We start from the raw sequence: 27,318 nt of genomic DNA on the forward strand, positions 1-27,318 counted from the left end.
ATATGTAATTATTTTGCACTAGATAATTCACATAGGATAAATTATTTCATCACATACACAATATTTACGTTGGACAAATCAATCATTCTAATTTTGTTTATAGAGAAAATTGGCGGTCATGATACACCGTATAGTAGCAAACAAAATGACCACGCATTTGTTACGGTAACATAATGACAAACTACTGCTTTGTCGCAGCTACAAGATTATCCTGCACCACCGGTGTCGGTAAATAAGCAGGTGTTCTTTGAACAACATTTTAAAACAAGGTTAAATATGTGAATCCTTAAGCTAAATAAGACAATGCAATTTAGCTTTGCAAGAGCAAACCATAAAACAAAACACCCCGTGTATCTTGATCACCCAATTTCCATGCGCATGTTATAGAACATCTGGGATTTAAGTTCAATTATAAAGGTTGGCACCTCGGTCTTGCCGTGTGTTTAATGTTGAAACATTTAGGGAGGGTGTGGTACAGAATCCGTGTATGCGCTTTTTGCGTTTACTTTTTCGCGGTAATTTGATCTCGCTGATGTTTCCAAAAGCAAGGGTCTCTTTTTTACAGATACTATTTCGCTAAAGTATTAGTAATATACAAGTATTCAAACCAAGGATATAAACGTTTTCTTGGAATGAATATGCTAAAAAAGTATTTCTGGTTGCAAAGATTCAGCAGAATGTTGGTAATATTTTTTTTCATGACATATCAAGGCATTTATCAACTTTTTATCATTACGGTACAGCTGACGGGTTGGCGCCAAGATGCTGTTAACCTCCTTTTTGAAGCTGACCCGTTTCACAATTCGTGGAATGTAAGATGAGAAGGCATTCCTTGTGCGGGTTGTATATGGAATGAAGGACCGTTCATGAATAACAAGATTAGATCTCGGAATTTGAACTGCAATATTGTGAAATCTAACGGAGAACGGAGAGAGATGTAAGGGACATAGAGCATGCGATGAAAAATGTCGTTCCTCCCTTGATAAGGTGCCTTAGATGTGTCTTTAGCACGCTGAATCGCGCATCAATGTGTTCTCCTTAAAGGAGATTGACTTTCTATAAAGAATTCGATATTGGGCTGACATTCCTACTTTATAATTCATGTCTTGGTTGCTTCTCATCAATGTGGTTATTGAATGCATACAGCGCGTATCACAGCAGACATTCGTGTCTTCCCAACATACTTTGCTCCAGTGCCTCATAACACACTATTTTGAGTACAATCGATTCGACTGGATGTGCAAAATGGTTGTAAATGTAATACACATAATTGACTTTATCATGTTTATTGATGTTCCATGAGCAGTCCGGTTAGCTCAATATGTGGATCCTGTGGTTTTCTACCGGTTAGCAGTTTGACCGAAATTCTTTCCCACCATACAATATGCGTATTGTATAAAAAAGGAGATGGATTAAGGGAAGGGGTATGACCATTTGGACAGTATTTATTGTGGGACATTAGAGCACATCAGACATATCGAATTGCATTCTGAATACGAAGAATGGTCTTCTGATATCAAATAATTTTGATTATTTGAAATTCGCAATGTAATACACATTTTATGGCAAATCATTAAAAATTGATATTTTTCATATTTAACAGTACTCGAAGTAAACTTTATAAATCTGATGATTTATACTTAAAGTGTATGTAGGTGGGATGAAAAGCCGACGATCAATTGAAAATTTTGACCTTTCGTATTGAAGATATTGATTTTTCCCGCAAAACACCAACAAAAATGAGGTCTTTTTGGAAAAAAATCCATATCTTCAATATGAAAGGTCAAAATTTTCAATTGATCGTCGGCTTTTCCTCCCAGCTACATACACTTTAAGACTATATCATTAAATTTATGAAATTTACTTCGAGGACTGTTATAACTCCAAAATGTGAAAAATATCAAATTTTAATAATTTGTCATAAAATTTGTATTATATCGTGAATTTCATAAAATGAAAATTATTTGATATCAGAAAGACATTCTTCGTATTCAGAATGCAATTCGATAGGTCTGATGTGCTCTCATGTCCCACAAAAAATACTGTCGAAACGCTCAAAACGCTAATTCCAGATCCCTTAACCTCCCAGCAAAGTTCCATATTTTTACAATGCATCATGGGAATGCCTGACTTTCAGGTGTGTGCTCGTTTTACATTACTTAGACAAATTGGTACCAACTCTTTTCGATTAATGTGGTAGCGTTTGGTAGCATTATTTTGACACACACCACTCCACGCCATACATAAATTCTCCCAGTCACATTTCCCCAATATGAAATTTAAAAAAAGTTAAATTTAAATTTAAATTTTACTTCTTTTAAAGTTTGGTAGAGGCGGGTTCGAACTCACGGCGCACCACGCCGCTTTGGATATGCTCTATGAGCCTAGCGCCTTAGACCACTCGGCCACTTGTCTTGATGGAATCCATTTGAAACTTATTTGAAGATATAATCGCAACTTCAATATAGGCCTACCACGTGACAAGCAAAAGCAGAAAACGTACCATATTTTGGAATTTTATTTGCCTAAAAACATTAATGTGTATTAATAGCGATCAATTGTTGTTAATCCGACAATAAACATGATAAATGCGCGTCTATATAGACAATACATTTATCGATTTTGACATGTGCTCGCACGGTGTCAGTACATTTCCATGGTCAGTAAAATACTATAGAGGAACCTACCATTTTTCTTGTATACACGTTCGATGTTTTTATCAATTACATAAAAAATCCATTTTAGACCCCAAATGTTTCTTCAGGAAATAAAAGATTAGATTACCATAAAAACGAAACAGTAATCTTTTGCCGGGTCTAATGTTATTTATACATAGAATTTTCAACGTTTTTTCTATCCTTATTCTTGCTCAATTAAAAAATATTTTGGCGTATATAAAATTGAAATAAAATTCTCTGCCTCGTAAACGACATCAGATGTGCCACAATTGGGTATCACGAATCGTTATATATGATGTGCAGTTAATATTCATATTTTCTTTTATATAGAGGATGCTTTAGTTTTGACAGGAAAAATATTTTCTTGAAAACCCTCTCACTCGGTTATTTCAAAACGGTAACCACGCTTCCCTAGAATGTGCAATAATTTAGCATTAAAATTTTTCTTATTCTAACAGCAAGCGTTTCTAGAATGCAGTATGGCGAAATGTGGTGTAATTTTGACAATAGCGTAAATAGGAGTGCACATGGTAAAATTAGGCTAATCACATGTAATAAAGGTAATCTTCTTTGTAATGATAAAATGACATATTTAACCTTTTAGTATGTATTACGTAGAAAAATGTGACGCGATGTGTAGCAGATCATATTAATCAAGACGAAATAAAAAAACGATTTGGGGATTTTACGTCTCAATGTTGTATGTATAATATTCTAGATATCACCGACCGTGAGACTAATATAATTTGATATGTTAAAGTTAACGCTGTCATTTTAAATTTTTTATTCCCATTTAATCTATATGGGACATCGTAATCCTATATTAGCACATCATTAGCATGACGTTTAACCCCGGCGTTTAACCCGCTGTACATGTATATTGTATTTGTAGCAATTTGTAGCGGAACTGAATTGAGTTGACTTGAATTGAAATGTTTTTGATGTTGAACCAGCGCGAGTTACGCTGTACAACGATATTATTCGCTGTAGAAGTGAATTGACGTAAGGCTACTATAGATGAATACAATCTGTGACTATATCGCCCTGCACTTCAACGTTAACGTGGTACCTATGCATTGAACCATATCATGCTGATCACTCGCACCTGTAAGCTGTAAGATTAGTATCTTTGAAAAGAGCGGTAATGTTTTCAATTTATGATTGCAGACAGACACAGGCGATGAGTTTGGTCACGTGACCAAACCATCAGTCAAGTTTCTGCGCAGTCTGATGAAGACCCGGTGAACGGGTCGCAACGTTACTAGAAAATTCGTTGGTGAGTCCAGTATTTGATTCATATTTTTGTCTATTTTATACTACTCAAAACATTCATAATCTTGCCTAAAGTAATATTAAAGGGGGATGACCCGAAATTGGCAGCCGTACCCCCACTGAACTTCATTCAAAATGAAATTTTGGTATCTGAAGAAAGCTTTGTAATTTTGGTCATAACCCCGGTAAAATTTAGGATACATGGCGATACTAGTTCGATAACATCGAATTCACTATACGTAAGGGTGCCTCAGACCGAAAATCATTTTGGTGCATTCTTGGAAGTATGCTGAGGTGTCGTTGTCTTGATAATGTGTAGCACAATACGTTCAATAGTACCATTGTAAACTTAATCGCCTTACCTTGTACTTTGAGAGTAATATTCCATGACTTCTGTGTGCCAGCAATTTGACATCTGTACACTCCATCATCTCCTGAATTAATATTCTCTATTTCCAGATCAAAGGTATTATTTAGGTTCCCTGCCCAGCCGAAACGGTCATCTTTGAGTGCTATGTGTTCGGCAAAAGAGATCACTATATATTGGGATTAAACAAAACGTACAATAAAATTGTTTACTACTATATTGTTAGCGTGATCACAGAACACACTGTCACAATCTTGATATGATAGAATACATTTTGTGGCACCATGGAGAAAAGTACAGAGATAAAATTAGCCATAGAGTAAGCAGTGTTTACAAACTCCGCATTGTAACAGCAACATATTTCACATTTGTTTAAGGGAACAAACTAAAAGGTCGATGATGTCCTATCAACAAAAATCCTTTCCGGGGTCGGGGGTCAAAAAGCCCGATTACGTTTGTAAGAAACTACTTAACATAACCCTTTTTGGGTTGAAATTTTCAGCATTTCACACTTAGGTACCAGAACCAAATTTGTTCGATCTTTGGATCGACCGTCGATGCTGCTTTTAATGAACAACTACAGATCCATGTATTATGACTAGTAACAATAGTCAATTAATTGATTTCATAAATAATAAGGATCGACTAAGCATCGATGGTCGATCGAAACATCGAACTAATTTATTTCTATTGCTTTACGTGTCAGGGAGGGGAGGGGATCAGCTTCCTCACGAACGGACTTCTTTTATAGGACGTCATCAAACCTTTTTTTGCATGTTCAAAAAGTTGACGGTTTCTATAGGTAAGTGTCCAGCTGGTTTTAGAAAGATAAAAATTCACTAACACTTATAAAAGGTTTGAAAAGTTGAGCAGAAAATTTGGTGTTGTTTTACAGGATTTGCAGGGAAAGAATGTGGATAGTTTTTATATCGTAGCCATGGTAACGAGTGGGTCAATAATGGGATTAGATAAAAGATCAGTATGGTCTTTTATAAAAAAAAAAAGTAAGGTAAATTCCCCGAATAGACCACTTGGTGTTTGTTGTCTTAAATTTATCCTTACTTAAAATATTACCTTTTTGGAGCCAAAATTCGTTTCAAAATCAACATTAACAAAGGCCATACTTTTAAGTTACCACAATAACATTTGATGCGACTGGAAGACCTCGCGATATCATGGCAATTTACAATCATGGCAATTATCAAGATTGTTAAACAAGAAAAAGGTTAGCTAGGTTTACTTTCCAAGTAAAAAATAAGATCTTTTATATTAATTAGTACACATGCCACATTTTGTATGTGTCAGATTTAATTAGCCTGTGTTCCTGACAAAAGAACCCGATCCAACAATCAAACACTTTTCAAGATAAGGTTTATTTTAATAAAGCCTTAATAGGCTTCTTCACCAGTCGCATTGAATTATTAGAGTTGTTGCCGACACCACCCACGTACACGGTCATGACAGTAGGCATTTTAACACGCACTCTAGAACTTTATTTTTAAAAGTTGTGTGTTTGTCATGAACAACCTGTTCAGAACAAGAACTAAAGTCGTCGCTTAATTTGACATACCCTGTGGAAAATAATATTATGAAGAACAATAGAGAAATAAACAGAATGAATTGTGAACAATTAAGGGATCTAAAATGAGCGTTTATTGCGTTTCGGCAGTATTTTATGTGGGACATGAGAGCACCTCAGACCTATCGAATTGCATTCTGAATACGAAGCATGTCTTTCTGATATCAAATAATTTTCATTTTTTGAAAATCACAATATAATACAAATTTTATGACAAATTATAAAAATTTGATATTTTTCAAATTTTGATATATAACAGTCCTCGAAGTAAATTATATAAATCTAATGATATATTCTTAAAGTGTATGTAGCAGGGGAGAAAGCCGACGGTCAATTGAAAATTTTGACCTTTCGTATTAAAGATATGGATTTTTTTCCCAAAAAGACCTAATTTTTTTTTGGTGTTTTGGGAAAAAAATCCATATCTTCAATACGAAAGGTCAAAATTTGTCAATTGATCGTCGGCTTTTCATCCCACCTACATACACTTTAAGTATAAATCATCAGATTTACAAAGTTTACTTCAAGTACTGTTAAATATCAAAAATATCAATTTTTAATGATTTGCCATAAAATGTGTATTAAATTGCGAATTTCAAAAATTAAAAATTATTTGATATCAGAATGATATTCTTCGTATTCATAATGCAATTCGATATGTCTGATGTGCTCTGATGTCCCAAAATAAATACTGTCCAAACGTTCATACCCCAGCCCTTTAAGCCATTTGAATTTGTGGAATTATAGGGTATTCTCCTTAGTCCAATCCTAATCCTAAACATAAATATCAACATTGAGAATTATAAAGCACCATTTACAGAGTAGGCAAAGCATTTTAAAAGGAAAAGACAAGAAAGGGAAAAGGGCTACACAGTGGGAAGAAGGTTCCCTGCCGCAACCTATAACCCTAAAAAGCGTGTGAGATGCGTACTCTATAATTATACCAAATGTCTGTATCCAAAGTACTGCCCTCCCAAAACTGCCGTTTATTTTGGAAAAAGATGGACTCGTATTTGACGCAAGGTAAAATTCAACATATTGTGTATTGTGTTTTCTTTACACGTACTGCCTTTTAATGTTACACTGTTATAATGTTTGATACTGCTATACCCAACGTTGAGCTGATAGTATACAGTTAGTATATTTTAACCAACAGTTAAGCTTGTATACGTTTGTTGACTATAAATTGTTGGTACAAATCCAATCGTCCAACGAAGCGATTTTTAGAAATTTATTCAACTCGCAAAACTACCTATCTTGTTTAGTATATAGTTCGGAACTAATATAAAAGCTTTTACTTAACAAACTTTGGACCACATCTTTCGCAGTGTAAGAACAGAGTGATTGAAAAAGCACATAAATCCTAAGTAAAAAGGCAATATCTGCTTCGTAAGTTGTTTGCAGAATCTGAGTTTTTACTTGGAATGGCAGAGCTGCATAATAGGTATGAGTGTATCCGGAATATTGGTAACGTACTGGAGGGCACAGAAGCGACTCTGTTGGCCGGTAAGAGATTTCGTACCTGCCCTTTGCAAAAGGGCCAACTAGAAGTGGTTTTGAAATATTCACCATGTGCTAAAATAGTGCCAATGTCAGTGGTACAGTTTATTTCCCTCCATTCAACAATCAAAGTTCAAAAATATGTTTGAGGCTCTAGTGATTCGAATCTTTGTCTTGGAGCATTGTGAGGAAGGTGTGAGCTCGTTTCTTATAAAATTTCTCCGCAACGACCCTAAAGTGTTAAGGGAACTCACCATAAATCGATGACGTCCTATAAATGAAACCAGAAGGCTGACACACTCGCTACCTGCCTATTAAGTCATAATTCTTATTGATTATGTTACCCTTCTTTTTATAATACAAAGATAACCCCCACATCTTTCCTTGCCAAACTAAGGTAAACTATTCTCGTTTACAATACGTCATCGATGTCTGATCCGTTCCCTAAAGCACCTCGGCTCCGATACCATGGATACACCCATAAGCAGTTGTGAAATTCCTTAGAATGGAAATCGCAGGTGACATTACTATTACATAATATCATCATACCTATTATATTTAGCTTGTTGTTGTCTATGGAAAAAACATAATCGGAAATAAATCTATGACGAACTTGTTTCTGTCATTGTTTTCACTAAAATCAATTGCCATTATATTATTTCAGAGGATAAATAAGAACATATGATAAGGCCAAAAAAAAAAGGTTTGTCTCAAAGCTCACGAGAAATTTAAAACAAATGCGAAATGCGATTTTTTTTTAATTCCCGACTTTTTTTCATGGTATTTTGAGAAAAAGTCTGATTTTCTCTGATTTTTTCTGGAAAAAAAAAAAAATTTTTGTTCGAAATAAAAAAAAATTCCGCATTTGTTTTTTGTCAAATCGTGGGCTTTTACAAACGCGCGCGCAAGCTTTGAGACGAACTTTTTTTTTGCCTAATGAGCAGGAATCTGAAACAAATAATCATAATGGTTAAAAACGACATTATGCAGACAATGAGACAAAAAGGAACAGATAAACTATGGAAAGGACAAGCCAGACAAGAACCATAGGTCTGGGTGATGCACGGAAATACGATGATGAACTATTTGTTTGCGTGGCATCTGAAAAGACTGCTTTAAAGTCACTGAATTTGACCCACGTTATGTTGCCAAAAAGTACATTAAGGGTTTTGATGCTTCGAAATGAATGGTATATTTTCTCTCATTATATGAAATTTTTGTTGTACTATTACCAAAATTCATCCGCACAGTATCAGTTCCTTTTATTATATATTCACCCTACCTAATAGTAACTATCAGGTTCGAGGGCGCAATGACATTATAAGGTGTTAAAACAAGAAAAGTCTCAGGTCAACCTATGTTTGATTGTTTGATCATTTGGGATCTAAATCATCTGGTTTCACCTGATATTGGTGGCTTTTAACTGTGAGAGTTCTGAATATGAGAAAATTCTGCCCCAAATGAGCTATTTTTCCATTGAAAACCGTGTTTTAAATAGATAATTAGTGGTTAGAACCTTGTAAAACATTATCAGCAACCTATAAAATAAACGACACACTCAATTAATATAACAACCATTCATGTTGATCCGTTCATATAAAAGCACCTCGGATCAGATACATTGATACACCCTTCTGCACCAACTTAACGCTCCCTGTAAAATACCCCCTTATAAGTTGGCTTGACGTAAGATTATTTAGAGGTACTACATGAATAGTATATTTGGATGGCGAGATTTTACGAATTCACAAAACAACAACAAAAGCAACGGCAATAACAACAATAAAACAAAACAAAAAACACGCAAAAATCACAACAACAATACACTTTTGTTTATAAAATCAAATTACAAATTCATATCAACAAAAACAAAATATATGTCATAATGGTGATAATTGGGCGCGATGAGTAAAATACCCGATTGTCCAAAAATTGCATAGGCTATCTGTTAAATAAATATAACATCAGAGAATTCCATTTTTGAGGATTTTAAGGCCACAACGAAACATAACGGAATAGTTCTGGAATTAAAATAATAAAAAATCCCAAGGTACAGTTCTTTCTGAGACACCCTACACTGTGATTGTTAATCACTGCTTTCGTTGTAATTGTTATAATTAGAAAAAAACCAATAGAGAATTGGGAAACATCACTGATGCTATTATCGGCTTGCAGTGATGCTTTAAACGAGTGGCTCAACCTTGTGCTCCCTTACCGTCTTAATGGGTCTCGTAAAGTTTTGATGCGAGTGCAGGGATGTATTAAAGCCGGAAATGTGCGGGAACGCTTCATTACAGCTTGTATACATGAAAACAAGCTACGCGTATGTCAAACTGTTCCATTCAACTCTTGGATCGCGAGGTAGTCGAATTTTTGTACATCCTTTATGATGAGCAAAGAATAGTGATAAGAAATTTTGTCCTGCAATTAAAAATGCAATATCTGTGAATGTATCGTAAACAGATGCTGAAACATGCTGTATCTACAATTCTATTACCCCGACTACCCATTATTCAGAATCGCGCTCTCTGATTTGTTATATAACACATCACGTGAAAGCCCTTTATTCTGCAGTAACAAGTCAAGCGCCGTAACACATTCTACGCAAGGCATTACGCTTGGTTACGCGTACAAAATTTACGCCATACACATTATCACATGCGCAGAGAATACGTGTACTCGTTTACTTTGATGTAAACAACTTTAAATATTTGAAAAAGTGATTTTGTTTTCTTTAAATCGCACTATTTTTTAATGTAAAAGAATAGAAAATAAAGGTTGTTGAATCTGAATTTTGAATCGGGTTGCCCCTAAAGTACAGAAGGGCAAAAACTATTGGAATAATAATTTAGGTAAGCGGTCGAAACCCAACACTATTGTCCAATAAAATTCGTGATAACTCAACTTTCCTCAAATGTTGTGTCCCTCTGCTCCTGGGGGCTTCATAATGGGAGAAATAAGCCTTAAAATATTCTGGTCACAGCTGTGATTGTTGCAGAGTGGTTCAATAAAATCGTATATCTGGGTGTTTGAAACTGGTTCACAGTGACTCGGATATCAGCACGTTGTCTACCTTGATGCTATCTCAAGTAAATACGTAGTAACTGCAAATAATTACTATATAAGATACTGTCTTTTTCCATTTTTGAGGCTGGTATTTTGAATCAGCCTGCTTCAAAGGTAGAAATATAGTATAGAAGTAAATAACCTTAGGGTGGTACTACACTCCTTGATAAATTGCATTTTCTCAAAAATAATAACACACTGGTAACAAAAGTTCTGTATATTAGGAGCAAGGAATCCAGTTACTGCACTGGAGTTTGAGTGACTCAAGACAAGCGGTACGTTATTTATGATAGGAAAAGAGATAGCGCTAGAATGTACCTCATTTCTTAACATATATAATGAACAACTTGTCTTGAATCACTAAAATTTCAGTGAAGTAATTGAATTCCTTGCCCCTAAAATCTACATAACTTTTGTTACCAATGTGGTTTTTTTTGTTGAGAAAAATGCAAAATTAGTCGCAACATTTATCAGGGGGTGTAGTACCACCTTAATGGGCGGCAAGTAAACAGTCTACTCCCAAAGTAGAAGACAGCATCTTGCAGTAACTAACAGAGCATATAATATATCGTCGGCAGAGTGCTACACTATCGTAAGTTCAGTAGAATGTAATAGCTGCCTTTTGTAAAACACCTATTATTTGCAGTACATCCCCTCATTGTAAAGTGTTGATGTTCTGTATTACTTGCCTGATGGCCACTAAGCTAATCCAAAATATCACCTACATGTAGTTGGGTGTTTTTCTAGTGTTATTAGTGTAGGTACATTTATTGAAATGTTGCAAATGGCAGCTATTACATTCTTCTGCACTTACGAAAGTGTAGCACTCTGCCGACGATATACTTGGAACTCGACTGGAAGGCAGAATTATTCTACTTTGATGGTCACCTCTAATACGATGCTAGAAGCGCACTCTCTCTTTATCAGGAAAAGGTTTACGCGAAAGACTGGCAAGGTTTTGGTTGTATGAGATAATTGATGGGTCACCCAAGGTCACGTGTTTGTAGATCAGTCACGCAATCCCACAATGCGTGTTGGTTACAATGAATCATCATGATCACGTGATATTCATAGTCTTTTTGCAGTCTTTATATCACATCTTCCCGAAAGGAGGGGTATATTGTGGCAACCCCATTTTCATATTCAGAAGTACTTTAAATATAACTACAAACATTTTCCCACATAATACCAATGTAACATCTTATGTGAGTGCCTCACGATATTGAAAAAAAAACACCCAAAAAACAAAAACAAACAAACGAGGATCAATCACAGGGCAAAAGTTGATTTTCGGCTGCAAATATCTACAAAACAGTGACTTTCACAGCATAATTTATGGCTATCGTAACATAAATACCAATTGTAGTCCAGTTCAAAATATTTATATAATTATATAAAAACTTTAACTTCACAAGTCCCCCTACCATTATCAGTCGTAACCCGGGGTAAGGTAGTGGAGTAATTTATTTTCACTAAAACCATGATAACGAACGCACGCTATTGATAGCCCTGCGATTATGCCAAGTAGTTTGGTGGTTTATTTGAGCATTTAGCGCTGTGGCTGGAAACCCAAGAGGGTTGCATATTTTTTAGGCATAATGGACTACGAAATTTTTTCTCGACAACATAATGCTTTACAATCTACATATTACATAAAGATGAAAGAAATTAAGAGGATACCGATAAAACATATGCGTCTATAATAATAGTATTTATGTTTATGTCCAGTATATGAGATAGAAGATTTTTATCTTTTGTGTGAGAGAACCATGACTTCCGCGTTGTTACAATATTCTTGACACGATTTGTGTATTATGTTCCGGGGTTATGTTCTGTATGGTTTGCCCGATTATTAATATTACAAATATTTTCGACAACTACTTGCCACAGACGAAGGTCAATTTCTGGAAAGCTGTACTAAACCGCCATCTGATGTAATTCACTCAACATGTGGGTCACGTACTGGCCCTGGCTCAAAGGCAAAATTGATGTCCCCTCAGGGACATGTTAATAATTCGTTTAGGAATTAAAACTCCGAAGAGAAATGGTTATAATTAAAAGGGACCTGTAATGTTCTACCTGTGCATAGAATTTGATAAATTATTTCTGTTTGCATGGTTAAAGTCCAAACGGTATTAATTATCACTGTCAAGGCGAGAGCAAAGTGATAAACTCTTTCCTCAAAAATACAGAGGTCGAATTATTTTAAAAGTATAAAATTTCTTAATCTTTCCGAAATGAATTGGATCAAACAAATTCTTCAATATCACTGTATGTCCTTGAAATGCACTTTTTGAAAGTAATACATTTCAAGTATGTAACCGCATCATCTCTCCGGAAGTCTACCAGGCATTATAATGGAAACGATGAATGTTAATTTCAATGGGTATGTTGGGTGTTTTAAGTCAAATGTCTCAACTAAGGCCAAATAATAATAAAAAAAGATTTGTCTCATGTCCCCCGCGTGCATTAGATTTATGCTGCGCGTTTGCTCATGAAAAATTAAAGAATTTGAATGTTGTTTCTTATTTTTCATTATAACGAATATTGTTGAAACTCTGCTAAAATATTAATGTTTAGTTTCAAATTTGCTTCCGATCAAATCAGCAACTTCAAAAATGGACTCATACAGCTTAAACGCAACATGAATCTTTGAAACCCATGAAATTGAAGTAATGTAGGATGAAATGCCATTTCAATACTATTCTGTAGGCCCTACTACATGTACAACAATCAAATTACATTTGGAATATAGTACAATACCCCAAATTGGCATTGTTTTATTATAATAAATAAATAAATAACCGCATACCGCATTTTATTTTCAATTCCCAATGGGAGATGAAACAAATAATTTTTTTGTTTGGCCTAAATTGACTTAGAGGTAAAGCGCCCTTTAATTCTTGTTGTGTATGACGTCATCTTTCACTTAGTCTTTTTCACATATTAAAAAAGATGAAAAGAATACTCTCACTTTCAGCTCAAAAGAGTTTCTAAGTTTCTAAAGATGTGCGGAAGGCAGCATTTTGCATAAATAAAATAACAATAACCCAACTATTAAATTCGCCGTAGGAGCAGTGATATAACAGGAATAATTACCATATAAATGTGTTTACACACATATCGTGGCTGTTTGAATACCCCGCCCAGAATTATTAGCAGACTGCACTCATCATTTGTGATGCGATCAAGCAAAATCAGTCGGAACTCGGAAATATTGATTTTGAGATATTGTCCAACGAAGGAAATATTTCCTTTTGTTCCTTGTTGCTTTGGAAACTCTTTAATTGCTCATATCTTTGGAAATAGTTGTTCAATATTTCAATTGGGTTTTCTGCAAAATCCAGCTTTGTGAATGAAACTGAAAATTTAATATTTCCGCGTTCCGACCGATTTTGCTTGTTTGCATCATATTTGTGCATTTGTTTAATTACTTATCCAACAGGTGCGAGCAAAACACACGACCTACTCAGCATAATGTGATTTTCTTACAGAATTACGATCCGGATTTTTATCCCTGTTCCTTGAATCTATGGAGCGATGTTATGATGACGTAATGTCTACGTTGGGGAATATAAGAGTGTAGCCACATTGCTATCCTGTTACAGCACTACTTCTTCTTCGAGGCATTGACATACTCGTGAGATGGCCATTGACTACTCTAAAAGAAATAAAGACCTCACAAAAAGTACCGCAGCCGTTGTAAAGGATGGTGTATTCACACGCATTTAGATACCCCATTTTTCCAATGTCGTTCGATATTAACAACACAGTAATGCTTTTTAAGAAAAATATCGGAAATTAAAATTTGCAGTTTATAGCAATCAATGCAAATCAGCTGCAACTTTTAAATGCGGGTATTCAAAACTGCTGTAATGTTAATATTGAACGTATTGGACGAATGGGGTAACAAAATGCGCATAAATAAATCATCCTCCTTTCTTTGTTAAAATATTGTGAAACTGGTTATTAGTTCTGAATCTATAGACGTATTTATAACGACTGTGTTACCTTTTGTGAAGTCTTTAGAATAACGACGCATTGCGCATATTACAGACATTTTCCCGTAACTTTCTCGGTATCTTAGGAAATAGGCTATGGTTTGTTATCACCGATACTGTGGGGTCCGCTCAAGTAAATACATAGTATAATATGCTTAGCTTAGTGAACTACAAACAGATGCTTTGTTGTACTTTGAGTAGTAAAAATGTAAAAAGGCAGTATACAGCCTGTCTCAAAAAAAATTGTGCAAGTAAAAAGCGCCCTCGCTGGCAATTAGAAAATACAGTTGTGACATGATGCTTACATCAACGTCAAGGGCGTAGTCTTAGCCCTCAAATGCTGTTTGTTATGTCCAATTTGCTTGTTTTAATCTCGAGATATGTTTAGTTAAAGACGAAAGGGTAAAATCACAACTGTGCCACTTTTACGAGGCAAGAGGGCTTCACATGTAACAGTGATAGCATCAAATTTATAAAGAGTTCCTTCGTGAAATCAAAAGAATGCATCAATTACACAATAATTTTTTTTTACTGTTTTTACTGTTTTATCATGATGCAGGTATGATGATTCTCTTTTTCCACTTAAAAGAGATTAAAAGATGAATAAATATTTCACATTCTGCTGTAAAAATTACATACATGTGCATATTTACCATGATTTTATCATGGTAAATACTGTTCTCTAAGTCACTTAAGACATGTTATAAGAAAAACAAATATTGCGTATAGGTTAATGAACACGTATTACTTGTTAGGAGAGATATTAGACCAAATAATGCACGCGCGCTGATGTTGATGCGTCTAATGCATGCGCTCTGAAAGGGGGAGTGCATTAGACGCATTAACATCACATATCATTGATTTACATGTACAGCTCTCTTCCCTATTAAAAGTGGCACAATTGTGATTTTACCCTTTCGTTGTTAAATAAACATATCTCGTAATTGGAACAAGCAAATTGAACAGAACAAACGGCATTTGAGAGCTAAGACTGCGCCCGTGACGTTGATGTAAGCATGATGTCACGACGGTATTTTCTAATTGCCAAAGAGGGCGCCTTTCTCTTGCACAATTTTTTTGAGACAGGCTGTATGCGGTGTAATTTACTAGTAGATACTGTATTTGTACTAGAAACCTACCAAGTCAAAATGCTAGGGGAGGGGAGGGGGTCTTCGAAAAGAATTGCACAGGGATGTGCCACGCAGACTTTTAGGGCCACTTTTGATCAAATACATCAAATTGGGAGCATTGATCTACACCGCAAATTCACCCTTCGATATACCGAAATCGCTGAAAAGATACCCCCAAACGGTGGCACATCTCCGTATACCTTCAACCAGGAAGAACAACGGTGTCAAAATACGTGACATGTTTTGTTTTTTATCATCACATTCTCTTTTTTACATTAGGAAAAAGCTGCAAAACGGAACTGTTCACAGCATCACTTTAATGTAAACATCTGGTAGAAGACAACACCTGACTCACTGCATGTATATATCAGTATAGCAAAGAATCGTAGTGTAATAAATGATATTTGACATGACACAGCTACGTATCTACGATGAGAGAAAGAAAGTGTCACCACAGGAGGTATTAAAGCTTCAACGTAATACCGTGAGAGACAGGAAGAGTTACAAAGGTACACCATGATGCTTTGCGCTACAGAGCAAGAATGCTTATATTCAAGTACATCTTTTCAAAGAAAAGTTTTGCAAGTGAAATATGAGTATAATAAAATGAGTATTAAATCTGTTCATCTGGACTTAATATTTTGATAGTGACAGTATCGCGTCTCATCCATGTGGCATCATCAGGCTGACTTATCAGGCACTAAACTATTGACTTGTAACACACTTCATGGTATGACGTCACAGGAGAGTCGTCGGGGTATTTTCATGATTGCTGCATCGAACCATCAAGTGTGTCACAGGTCAATAGCTCAGTGCCTGATCAGTCAGCCTGAGGATGTTTAAAAAGAACAAAAAAAAAATTCACAGAACAAAATATGAAGCATATTGACAGTTCACCACTAGTGCACATTGTGTTGAATGATCTTTCTTTCAAACTTGGAATGAAGTGAATTGACGCATGCGTTATGTAATCGCTCATTTCTTTTACAATCAGTCAACCGATTCCAGTCAAATTGGCATATAAGATGCAAAATATGTTGGGATACACGCTGAAGTTTAGATGTTTGGATTCTGATGTCTATTTCTCGACTTACATCCAAATTCATTCGCCGGGTATTTGTTTATGCGACACCATGTACATAGTAAAACTGCAGTATCTATCAATAAGTAACATATAATGTAGTAGCATGTAAACTGATATTAGACTCTGTCATATTGATATAAGCTTAAAAAGTTACCTTTTAGAGTCTGTATTGAGCAGCGACATAGCTTGCGACACCACCAGGGCGTCTTTATTCAGCGCAGTGATTACACTCCGGTCGCCTGACCACCCGGTGGGTAGTGACAGCAGATCGTACGCAGAATGAAGACGCCCTGATGGCGTCACAAGCTACGTCGCTGCTCAATACAGACTCTGAAAAGGTAACTTTTTAAGCTTATGGCAATATGACAGAGTCCAATATCAGTTTACATGCTGCTACATTTTTTGTTATTTATTGATAGATACTGCAGTTTTACTTGTGAAGTAGATGGCTAGTATAACCGCGTTGCATTATGGGACGTGGTTGATACCTCCTCTTGACTGTCAAAGTGTCACCAATAATTTCCTCTACTCCGATGTTCAAAGCAGATGAGGTGTTAGCGATATAATATGTTTTGAAACATTATGTACATTACATTACATTATATTGTAGATTCCTTTGGATTTGCTCTTCCTTAAACAAGCTCGTAGCGCTTATAATGAAATACAACTTAAACCTACAGTTAAGACGCAACATGCAATACATCTTAGAACTACAAGAACAAATGAAATGTAGATCAGGCAAAGAATTATCATGATTATGCAGGAAACAGATGTGTTTTATAGCATTTTAAGTGCACGAATTGATGGTGACTGTCTTATGTTAATGAGAAGATTGTCCCATGCTTTGGGGGCACAACCTGTGAACGTTTCATCACTCGCTGACCTGAAAGTGTTCTTGGATATTTCAAGCACAAATACTAATTGGACTAAAATTTGTATTATATCGAAAATTAAAAAAAATTATATCAGAAGGATATCCTTCGTATTCAGAATGCAATTCGATAAGTCTGATGTGCTCTCATGACCCGCAAAATATACTGTGCAAACGATGCTATCCGAGCCCTAAAGTAATCGGGTGATAAAGTATTTATGGATATTCCGAAATTTCACTTTTTTGAGATATCTATTAACTCTACATGAATATTATTACGGGTTCTTACTACAAAAAAGAAAACTCCACCTCAGTGCACTGTCTCTGCCTTCTAATGATGTAGTATTCTTACGGTTGTAAAGGATGTTTATCTCATGGAAGATCCATTAGAATTTAATGGAAATATTCAATGCATAGGTTTCGTATCGCTTCTATGTCTGCAAGAATCTCAAGTCCTTCAGACATATTAGTGTTAAGTAGCCTGTTAGGGTTAGTTCCAATATACGCTTTATCTTTATTTATTTGTTTCATAAAAGCATTATTACTTTTGCTTACAGCAAATAGCAGAGATAACCCATTTGAAATAGGTAATAGCTCTTTTAGTAGTAGCCTTCGATGTTTCATTACGATGTAGTTAGTTAATACATTAGGTCAAGGGGTTTTCGTAGTAGTATGCACTTATCAAGAAATCCGTAAATCTGAAAATAAAATTAAGAAATGGATGTTTATCCCCAATGTCATATGCTAACCGAAACAATGCCCTGATGTGCAATTTCCAAGTTGATATCATACAGACAGGAAAATAATTAAGGTGCTAGATATTTTCAACCCTGTATATCCTAAACAAAGACAGATATGTCATAATTAGAACCAGCAGCTAATCGCTGCATCTTTTAGCTCGCATTTAAGATCTCATTCGTTGTAATCGGTCAAGAATATAGAAGATGCAAATTGGGAAGTTGCATGCTGTTTGCTCCACTTGAGCCCTACAGTAAGCCAAAGAATTAAGGTACCAGTTAAGCTGACCCCTGTATATCCTAAACAAAGACAAATATGTCAAAATAAGCCAATACATGTACTCTTTACCTCTTATTTAAGACCTATTTTGTTGAAATAAGTTGAGAAATAATGAAACGGCGATCTGAAACCTAGGAAGAAACGAAATCAAAAGTTGCACATTGTGCTCGAATCAATGAAAACATGACGCTATTTTTAACACGTTCTAATCAATGGAAGCTTGGTGCTAGTTCTCTTGTTCGAGAACGCTTTCTATACAAATCAATAGGGCATGCAATGGAGTATACTGGAGTTTTTTATTTGCATCTTCCTTGGGTTTTTGGATCGTCGTGTCTTTATTTCTTGAACAATTTCTTCAACGAATAAGGTCTTAAATTCGAGCTAAAAGATGCAGCTATTGGTTGCTGGTTACAATTATGACATATCTGTCTTTGTTTAGGATATACAGGGTTGAACATAACTGGTACCTTAATTATTTTGCTTACTGTATTGATATGTATACAAAGCGTTCTTGAAGAAGAGAACTAGCGCCGTGTTTTCCATTGATTAGAACATTAAACTGCCATTTTTTATTTTGTTCCTTCCTGTGGTATGCTGCGTGGGGTGGGAAGTGTGATGCTTAATAAAATATACATTCAGCGAAATAACCAAAGGAATAATTACATCCACATTAGATTCATAAGTGGACAGCAGTTAACTTAATTCATTTTTATCGGCCATGGTCTTATGACTGGTCATGTTTAATGGATAATTTTTCCATAACGGAGGCCAATCTCACTATGGACCACAATGGCCTCATCCCAATGGCATAGTTCAGTGACCTACATTAATCAATCATAGTGCAAAATTTAACATTAAGCTGCAGAGTATGAGTTTTAGTACCCAAGTTTTCAAAGGTCATTCAATGATTGTACAAATGTATTGGGGTTAAAGAACTGTGTCCCTGATAGATGAGCATGTTGTGGATCCTAGTGTCTACGATACCTTGATAAACTATCGTTACTGTCTACCCTGCCTCTCATCCATTAGTACTAGACTTGAGATCTGACTTTTCTGCTTATGCATGTTAAGTTGCCTTTGTAATTTCAAGTTAAATTGTGATAGTGTACGTGTAGAACTTCATTCCCATGTATCGTATAACTATGCTCATTTTTGAAAGTTATGTAAGTTATTCAAAACAGGGCCCATTATAATAAAATTATTTTGAATTTGAGGTGAGACCTTCTTTATTCAATGGTATTCATTATTTTGTTATTAAACGTTAATGAACATTGCAATTGAAATCATACAACCATTATCCCAATGTCTATCAATCCCACAATTCGCAGTGGTTCCGGATCGCGTATTTATTTCTGCAACCATAATTGGCGGTAATACACTAATCACAACCCTAACCCTTAACCCTAATCCCTAACCCTTATCCTAAAACCCAACCCTAACCCTAAACCCTAACCTAGCTCTAAAAAACCTAACCATGACAGGTATTGCGGGAAAAAGAAATCTTAAAAGAAAGAAAAAGCTTCCGTAACAGGGGTCTCTAAGTAATAAGAACCCATTGCCCCCCCGCAAACACAGGGTCTGCCAATTATAATAATATATCAGATACCTCATACATTGGGGACACTCATATTGATCTGATCTAATAATACAGACTGCATCAAAATGATTGGTACCCATCGGTTTTCAGTGAATATGGGCAAGACTGCTTCATCAAAATGCAGTATAAACTTTTTGTTAAATTAATGTGATAAAAGGTCAACACTATTAATTCTGGCCATTCCAAGAGGATCCTATATTGCATTTGGAAGAAGATTTAATATTGTTTGCTTGAAGGTACTCTATGTATACTTTGTGGGCAAGCTGATTCAAAACACATGTCTCCCATTTAAAAGGTATTATGTTTTGTCATACAATTGCCAAACCGGTTCTGAAAACATTAATGTGCTCAGTATTCATTTTCAAAATAAATTAGAAGTTGTTATCAAAATGCGAAATCATTTCTAGACCATCAGTCTCCTATTTTTTTAGTACAATTTCGCGACAACACGTCCTCTGCAACACTAAATTCAAGAACCATCCGAGGGACAATTACTATATGTGACCGTCCACCACAAACCAGCCGTAATGTCGGTCCTGGTCAATTGTGTTAGAAATATATATCATAAGCTTTAAAATGGTATATCATTTGACTTCAAACGATATCCAGAAGCTTGTTGAACTTTGCTCCTTATTTCGGTTCTACGTGCGTCTCGTTTTCCACATTGCTAAATATTAAATATCAAACAGTCATAATTGGCGGTCATTTCAAATCATCTCCAAGTCAACGAGGTTCAGGAATGTCCTCTTATTGTTAATTGTTGGTTATACATACCTAGACAAAATACTATGCTTTGTAACCCACCACTGGTGCGTCCCTTACATCCAAATAATGTGTCCAAAGCCGTAAAAACAATGGGTAAGGGACAGCCCAACCAATTTAAAAAAAAAATTTTTACTGCTGAAGACACATTGTTTGGGCTTTGGGTATAAAGGATAAGACAGTAACCTTTAATAATAGTGCAAGTTAAGTAGAAAATGTCACATGTTTGTCCAAATACTTCAAGTTAATGTTTCTATCAAGTTAAACGCGTAGTGTATGCACAGCGCAAAAATAAACCGTAAACTGTAAAAAAACAAAAACACAACTTACATAAAAACCCAACACCAACTTTTGACAGATAGATAATATTTAACAAATTGGTATCAATCTTCGGTGTATCAGACATTGCCAATATCTGAGACCGCTCAGAGTACATGTAGGATATAAAGACTCTCAGCAACCATTATTTCTATTCTTTTATAAGAGTGTAAGTGAAAGAGAAAATATCACTTTTTTGCTCAAATACTTCTAATTATTTCTATCAAGTTAAAGCGCGTACGTGTATCCACAGCGCAAAACAACAGCAAACGGTGTAATACAAAACAAACTCACATAAAAACTCAACAGCAAATTTTGACAGATAGATAATTTTTAACAAATTGGTATCAATCTTCAGTGTATCAGACATTGCCAATATCTGAGACCGATCAGAGTACTTGTTCACAGCCAATATCTGAGACCGATCAGAGTACTTGTTCACGAGCATGTAGGCTATAAGGCCTCTCAGCAACTTATATTTGTATTCTTTTATAATAGTGTAAGATAAAAAGAAAATATCACTTTTTTGCCCAAATACATCAAGTGAAAGCGCGTACGTGTATCCACAGCGCAGACAGATAGATAATATTTAACAAATTGGTATCAATAGTACAGAAATAAATCAAATACTGGAACTTACGTTTCGTTAACACGACGTTTCGTCCGAAACCATCGGACATCATCAGGTGACTGAATTAGGTCGATTGGTCACGTGAGACGGAAGACGTCATCATTCTGGCCAAGGAGGAACGCTGGTTTGAAAGGGGTGTGCGCGAAGCCGTCTGGGAGAGAGTCGAAAGACCGTCGCTGAACAGAACAGGAGGACTACGCTTTCAACTCTCGCACGCATGGGACTAGGCACTGAAGGGAATTGATCGCCGTCTCTCACGTGACCAATCTACCTAATTCAGTCGCCTGATGATGTCCGATTGTTTCGGACGAAACGTCGTGTTAACGAAACGTAAGTTCCAGTATTTGATTTATTTCTGTACTCTTGATTTACCAACTGGATGAATAATCTACACCAAGAAATTGGTATCAATCTTCTGTGTATCATCAGACATAGCCAATATCTGAGACCGATCATGTACACGAGCATATAGGCTATAAGGCCTCTCAATAAACACAGTGTCTCTACATGTAGTGTTCATGACCGCTTAGGTCTTGGGGCTGGAAAGCATACACTCTAATAACCGCTCATTTATCACATCAATTAGAGTCATTTACAATTCCACTTATTTAATGATTCGCCTCTTGGCATACGTTGGTGTGATTGACCAGTATATGACCTTAAGCAATACAAATCACCTTTCATTACGCTACTCCAGTATTAAGTTGTTCTAACTGCAATAGCTGCCATATGTCAAATTTTACCTCATTTACTTAACGATTGTGTTTATATAGGGTCCACAACTTATACGTTCCCCTCTAAATACTTTTGAAAATAAGTCGAAAAACATTTAACGAAATGCAAACGTGTAAAAAGGTATGGATAGCCCTATTTGTTTTACACATATGGACCAAATTATAGCGTCACCCATCATTGCGTTCAGTCACAATGGGTTATTATGTAAAAAAAGATACCGTTTTTAACAGTGTTAAAAATTGCACCTGAGTCCTTAGGATTCAACTCGCAAACAATACAGTCGGCTACTGAACATCTTAGACGTTAAGTTTTATTTCCATTACAAACACATAAACAGGCCTGCCATACTGTATTGTTTGACAATTGACTCCTATGGATTCAGGTGCAACTTTATTTACAAAATGAACGATTGTGACCGAACGCAATGATGTGTGACACTACAAATTGGTCCAGATTTGTAAAACAAATATGGTTACTCATAAATTTTTACAATTTTACATTTCATTGAATAATTTTCGATTACTTTTAAAAAGCACTAGGGGGAACTTATAAGTTTTGGACCCTATATATTTGCATCATTTGGTCGATCTCTCCAACATAAGATAGGCGTTACAATTCTTGTTTTCATACAGTAGTTTTTCTCTCATGCGTTCACTTTCGGCTTTCCTTTAGTTACAATTAGCTTTGATATGAGGCAGCTATTGCAGCAAATCATATTAATCATAATGTAGAGAAATTTAGCTCGGTAATGTTGTTAAGCCAAGAATAAACCTGAGGTATTTGATTAATTCACACTGCATAAATGTATACATTGTATAATGTGTGATTTAATCAAGCTAAATGAGACTGATATCGGAAGAATCGATTTTGGAAAATGTGAAGAAAACCTACAAATAAACAAACAAAAATCCCACAACTGGTTCTTATTAAGTGTCTAAAAGGGCACTACAGTAGTTCAAAATCTTAAAATAATATTAGTCAATATGAACGCGGTGTTCAATAAAGTATAGTCTTCGCAAATAGGTAATTAATGTGATTAAAAAGTACAAATTGAACAACACCGACATATGACTCATATTCTTGCACTTTTATGATCGTATGAATATCAAGGTTAAGTATTCATATTGTTCCAATTTTCAACCTTTAATTTACCACTAATTCATTCCAATGATTATATTGATTATGTAAAGTATTGTTCACAATTAAAGTACTTATAAACATCATAGCTAGAAATTTAGGTTTTTCGGATGCAGGATGTCCTTGCTGATGTAAATAAAAATATCATTATGACAACAAAGCAACCAAATACATAAGATAACACACAAACAAACTCACAAACAAACATCTTTTATCTTTTATTTGTATGAACATGTTTCTCGTGAAATAGACACAATTATATTGGACAAAAATGTTTACTTATTAATACATAGCACAAAGAATATATTGAGAAAGTAATAGAATACGGCTTCAACCTCAGTTTTAGGATTTGTGGATTATGAGAAGGCATTTGATAGCCTTGATCATCAGTAACGGCTGAATGCAACATACAACAGGTTAATGATAGGAATTTAACTGGAACGTTTATTACACAACAAAACTTTATATATAGTTTCTGTATAAAAGTCAATAGGTGTCAGTTGTTACACAATATTGACATCATAATCAGGGTTTTAACTAGATTTTGACAAGTGCCTGTCCAAAATTTAACTTTGAAAATATAAACCAAACTTCTCACCTTCTGGGTGTTCAGTGAGTTCAAATAGCTATTGCTATAGCCTTGATTGATTAGTTTCGGCTTATTTTGAGTTTACATAACTTATATAAGCATTATTTTTAGAATTTAGCATTTATAACCGCCGGCTTTAATTTTGCATGTCCCAGGAGTAAACTGCCCATCCAAATTGACATGTGAACGGGTGGCTAGCTAACACCCTTATCATATATATTGTTATTTTGACCCGCTATGTCAACACAAAATTGAGGTGTACCTCAAATTGTTTTCCGTTTGAATGAGGTAACTAACATTAGAATAAACAAACCATCACTTATCTGCTCCAGGGGATGAAAGTCTTCTGACGAATGTGTGGGGACCAAAACATAAGGTAATTCTTAATTTTGTGTTGAGATCAAGCAATTCACTAGCACAGCCAGTTTTCCTAATTGTACCAATATTTTCCCTTAATGTTCCCTTGCATTCCTTTTTGATCATGGGATATATTCTTTGTGGATTTCCAAGCACTGCCTAATACAGCATCAGGAACAAGGACAAAAATCATGACAAACATGGAAATCTGTTTTAGAATCATTTATTGCCACACATGTTTTTCCTTGTCATTCCTGGTTAAGGATTTGTGATCTAATGTTACTTATTTGAGGTAGCTGAAATGCAAATACAAATTATTGGCTATGAAATCGAATGATATATATGCTTTATATGAAAAGGTTACTTACTATTTGATCGGTTTTTAATTAGCACAAAGGATATTCATAATTGTGATCATTCATGCTTAAAGTTAAGTAACCCAATACGCCGTAGAAGTGACGTAGTTAATTAGATTAACTACCATAGCAATAGATGAATACACTTTTGACTATTCCGCCCTGCACTACAACGTTCACGCGGTACCGATGCATTGAACCATATAGATGTCAAATGAAAGGCTGATCACTCGCACCTGTAAGATAAGTATCTTTGAAAAGAGCGGTATTGTATTCAATCTATTTTTGCTGACATATTTATTTTTTATTTTATTTATAACATTCGGCCGAAGCCAGGCTAAACCCAATAGTGCTCAGGGGCTACTAAATTCAAGGGATGCCTCCAGATATGACGGGACAGGAATATGGGAAGAGGTCCGATTTTAGAAGCAGGAGGAAAACCGGAGCACCCGGGGAAAACCTGCGAGGACGAGCATGGATCGGCAACCAAACTCACATGTGGCACCGCGGGGAATTGAACCCGGGCCACAGTGGTGAGAAGCGAGTGAGAAGACCACTACACTAACTCGCCCTCCCCATACACAGGTGATTAGTGCAATCTGCTTGTAGTGCAGGGCGGTCTATTCAAAAATTGTATTCATCTATTGCTATGGTAGTTAATCCGATTATGACGTCACTTCTACGGCGTATTATATACTACTGACAACATAATAATAGAACATTTCACAACTATGTAATCCTCTTTAGCCGCTCATCATGAGGAAGTTTCAGGAATTATCAGGAGTGGTGAATGTATGTGTTTCTCTGATAATACTGAATCAGGTCCCATCAGGAATAACAATGAACAAAATTGGCACAATCAGGAATCTGGCTGAGCTGTGCTAGTGCAAGAAGACATCATCTGCTTTATAACATGTTTGTGGATACTACGTTTTTAAATATTAGTACTTACTAGTAGGATGTCCCTTGATCGTCTTAAGCCAAGTGATCTGATTGGTTCCCAATTGGTTCACTTTGCATCCCAGGGAGACGGTCTGTCCTTGTTGCGGTGATCGTTTAATCTCAGAGCATCCAGCAGGATCGAAATAGGGTTCATCAGGAGCTAACAGAGGAAAGGTAAAAACTGGTTAATATAAAAGGTATTAATTTTCATGAGGTTATGTGGGAATAGAACGAATGGAGAGGTGAAAATGTATGATGGGGGACTTTTTCGTTAAGTGTGGAGCGGAGTGGGCTGTAATTATCCTAAAATATGATGAGGGTTTCATCTATTTATGACTTTATGTTTGGAGGTACAGTGATGGAGAAAAGCTGTATCCTTTTGTGGATAAAGGTGGACTTTTAACAGCTCGCCTGGAGCTACAATTAAAGCCAGTTAATAGAACACTTTTCCTTCTTTGTTCATTTTTGCCGTGTTCATTAACAAAGGTGCACTAAATGGACTCACAGATTTCACATTCTTTGCGGATGAGAGGTTTTCTTAAACATAACAGATAAATGGCTTTTAAATTTCAAATAATTTTTACGAATTCATGAGAGTGTTACACTTTTTTGCATAGTCTACATATGAGATAGATATTTTTATACAACATTATGTTATTTTATTTGTAAAAACGTGCATACATGCAGGGTAATGTTACATAATATATTATCACTATAAAATTAGCCTATTAATGATGTTGAAAGAGTGAGGGAAGTTTAGTTAAGGAGACAAAAAATAGGCGGCGCTTATTATAGTAAAGCCTTTGCTTTTGTTTGCTGCCTGATAAAGCCATTGTTTCGTGACGGTGTTTCATAATATTTTTGGTAGTACTCTTCCCACCCCAGCTCAGCATGCAATATTTATATTATCAACCATGCCACTGTTCTATTTTCCACACGTATACAGTATTAGTGTGTAAAATTGAACTTTTGCGGACTTAAGAATATGGTGGTTTGTGCTATTTTTCGGCATTTCTGTACTCTTTTTAATTTATAATTTAATCCAAATTTACTATTGCACAAACTCAAGAAGTCTTCAATATCATTTTGAACTCATTTGCAAAAATATCGTAGAAATTTCATATTTACCTGATGAAAGAAATGAACCAAAGAAAAGAAAGAAAGAATATATATGAATGAATGAAATGAAAAAAATAATGATAAAAGTTAGTTTAGAAAGAAGCAAAATCATACAAATGACTTTTGATAATCATAAGCTCACTTTAAAACACAAGTGAAGCACAACAAATCTCGCTCGCCATTACCTTCTTTTCAACCATGCAAAAGGTG

At 35.5% G+C, this 27,318-nt stretch overlaps 1 protein-coding gene across 1 annotated transcript in view; it reads right to left on the reverse strand.

Moving 5' to 3' along the window:
- LOC140169154 (MAM domain-containing glycosylphosphatidylinositol anchor protein 1-like) overlaps positions 1–27,318 on the reverse strand; it is a 105,700-nt gene that overhangs the window by 37,363 nt on the left and 41,019 nt on the right. Inside the window, exons 3-5 of the mRNA XM_072192411.1 lie at positions 26,000–26,149; positions 7,946–7,969; positions 4,313–4,486 (exon numbers count right to left, since the gene is read on the reverse strand). Coding sequence (XP_072048512.1) covers positions 4,313–4,486; positions 7,946–7,969; positions 26,000–26,149 — 348 coding nt within the window. The remainder of the gene's footprint in view (positions 1–4,312; positions 4,487–7,945; positions 7,970–25,999; positions 26,150–27,318) is intronic.

This window comes from Amphiura filiformis, chromosome 14 (assembly GCF_039555335.1).
Source record: "Amphiura filiformis chromosome 14, Afil_fr2py, whole genome shotgun sequence".
Classification (NCBI taxonomy): Eukaryota; Metazoa; Echinodermata; class Ophiuroidea; order Amphilepidida; family Amphiuridae; genus Amphiura; species Amphiura filiformis.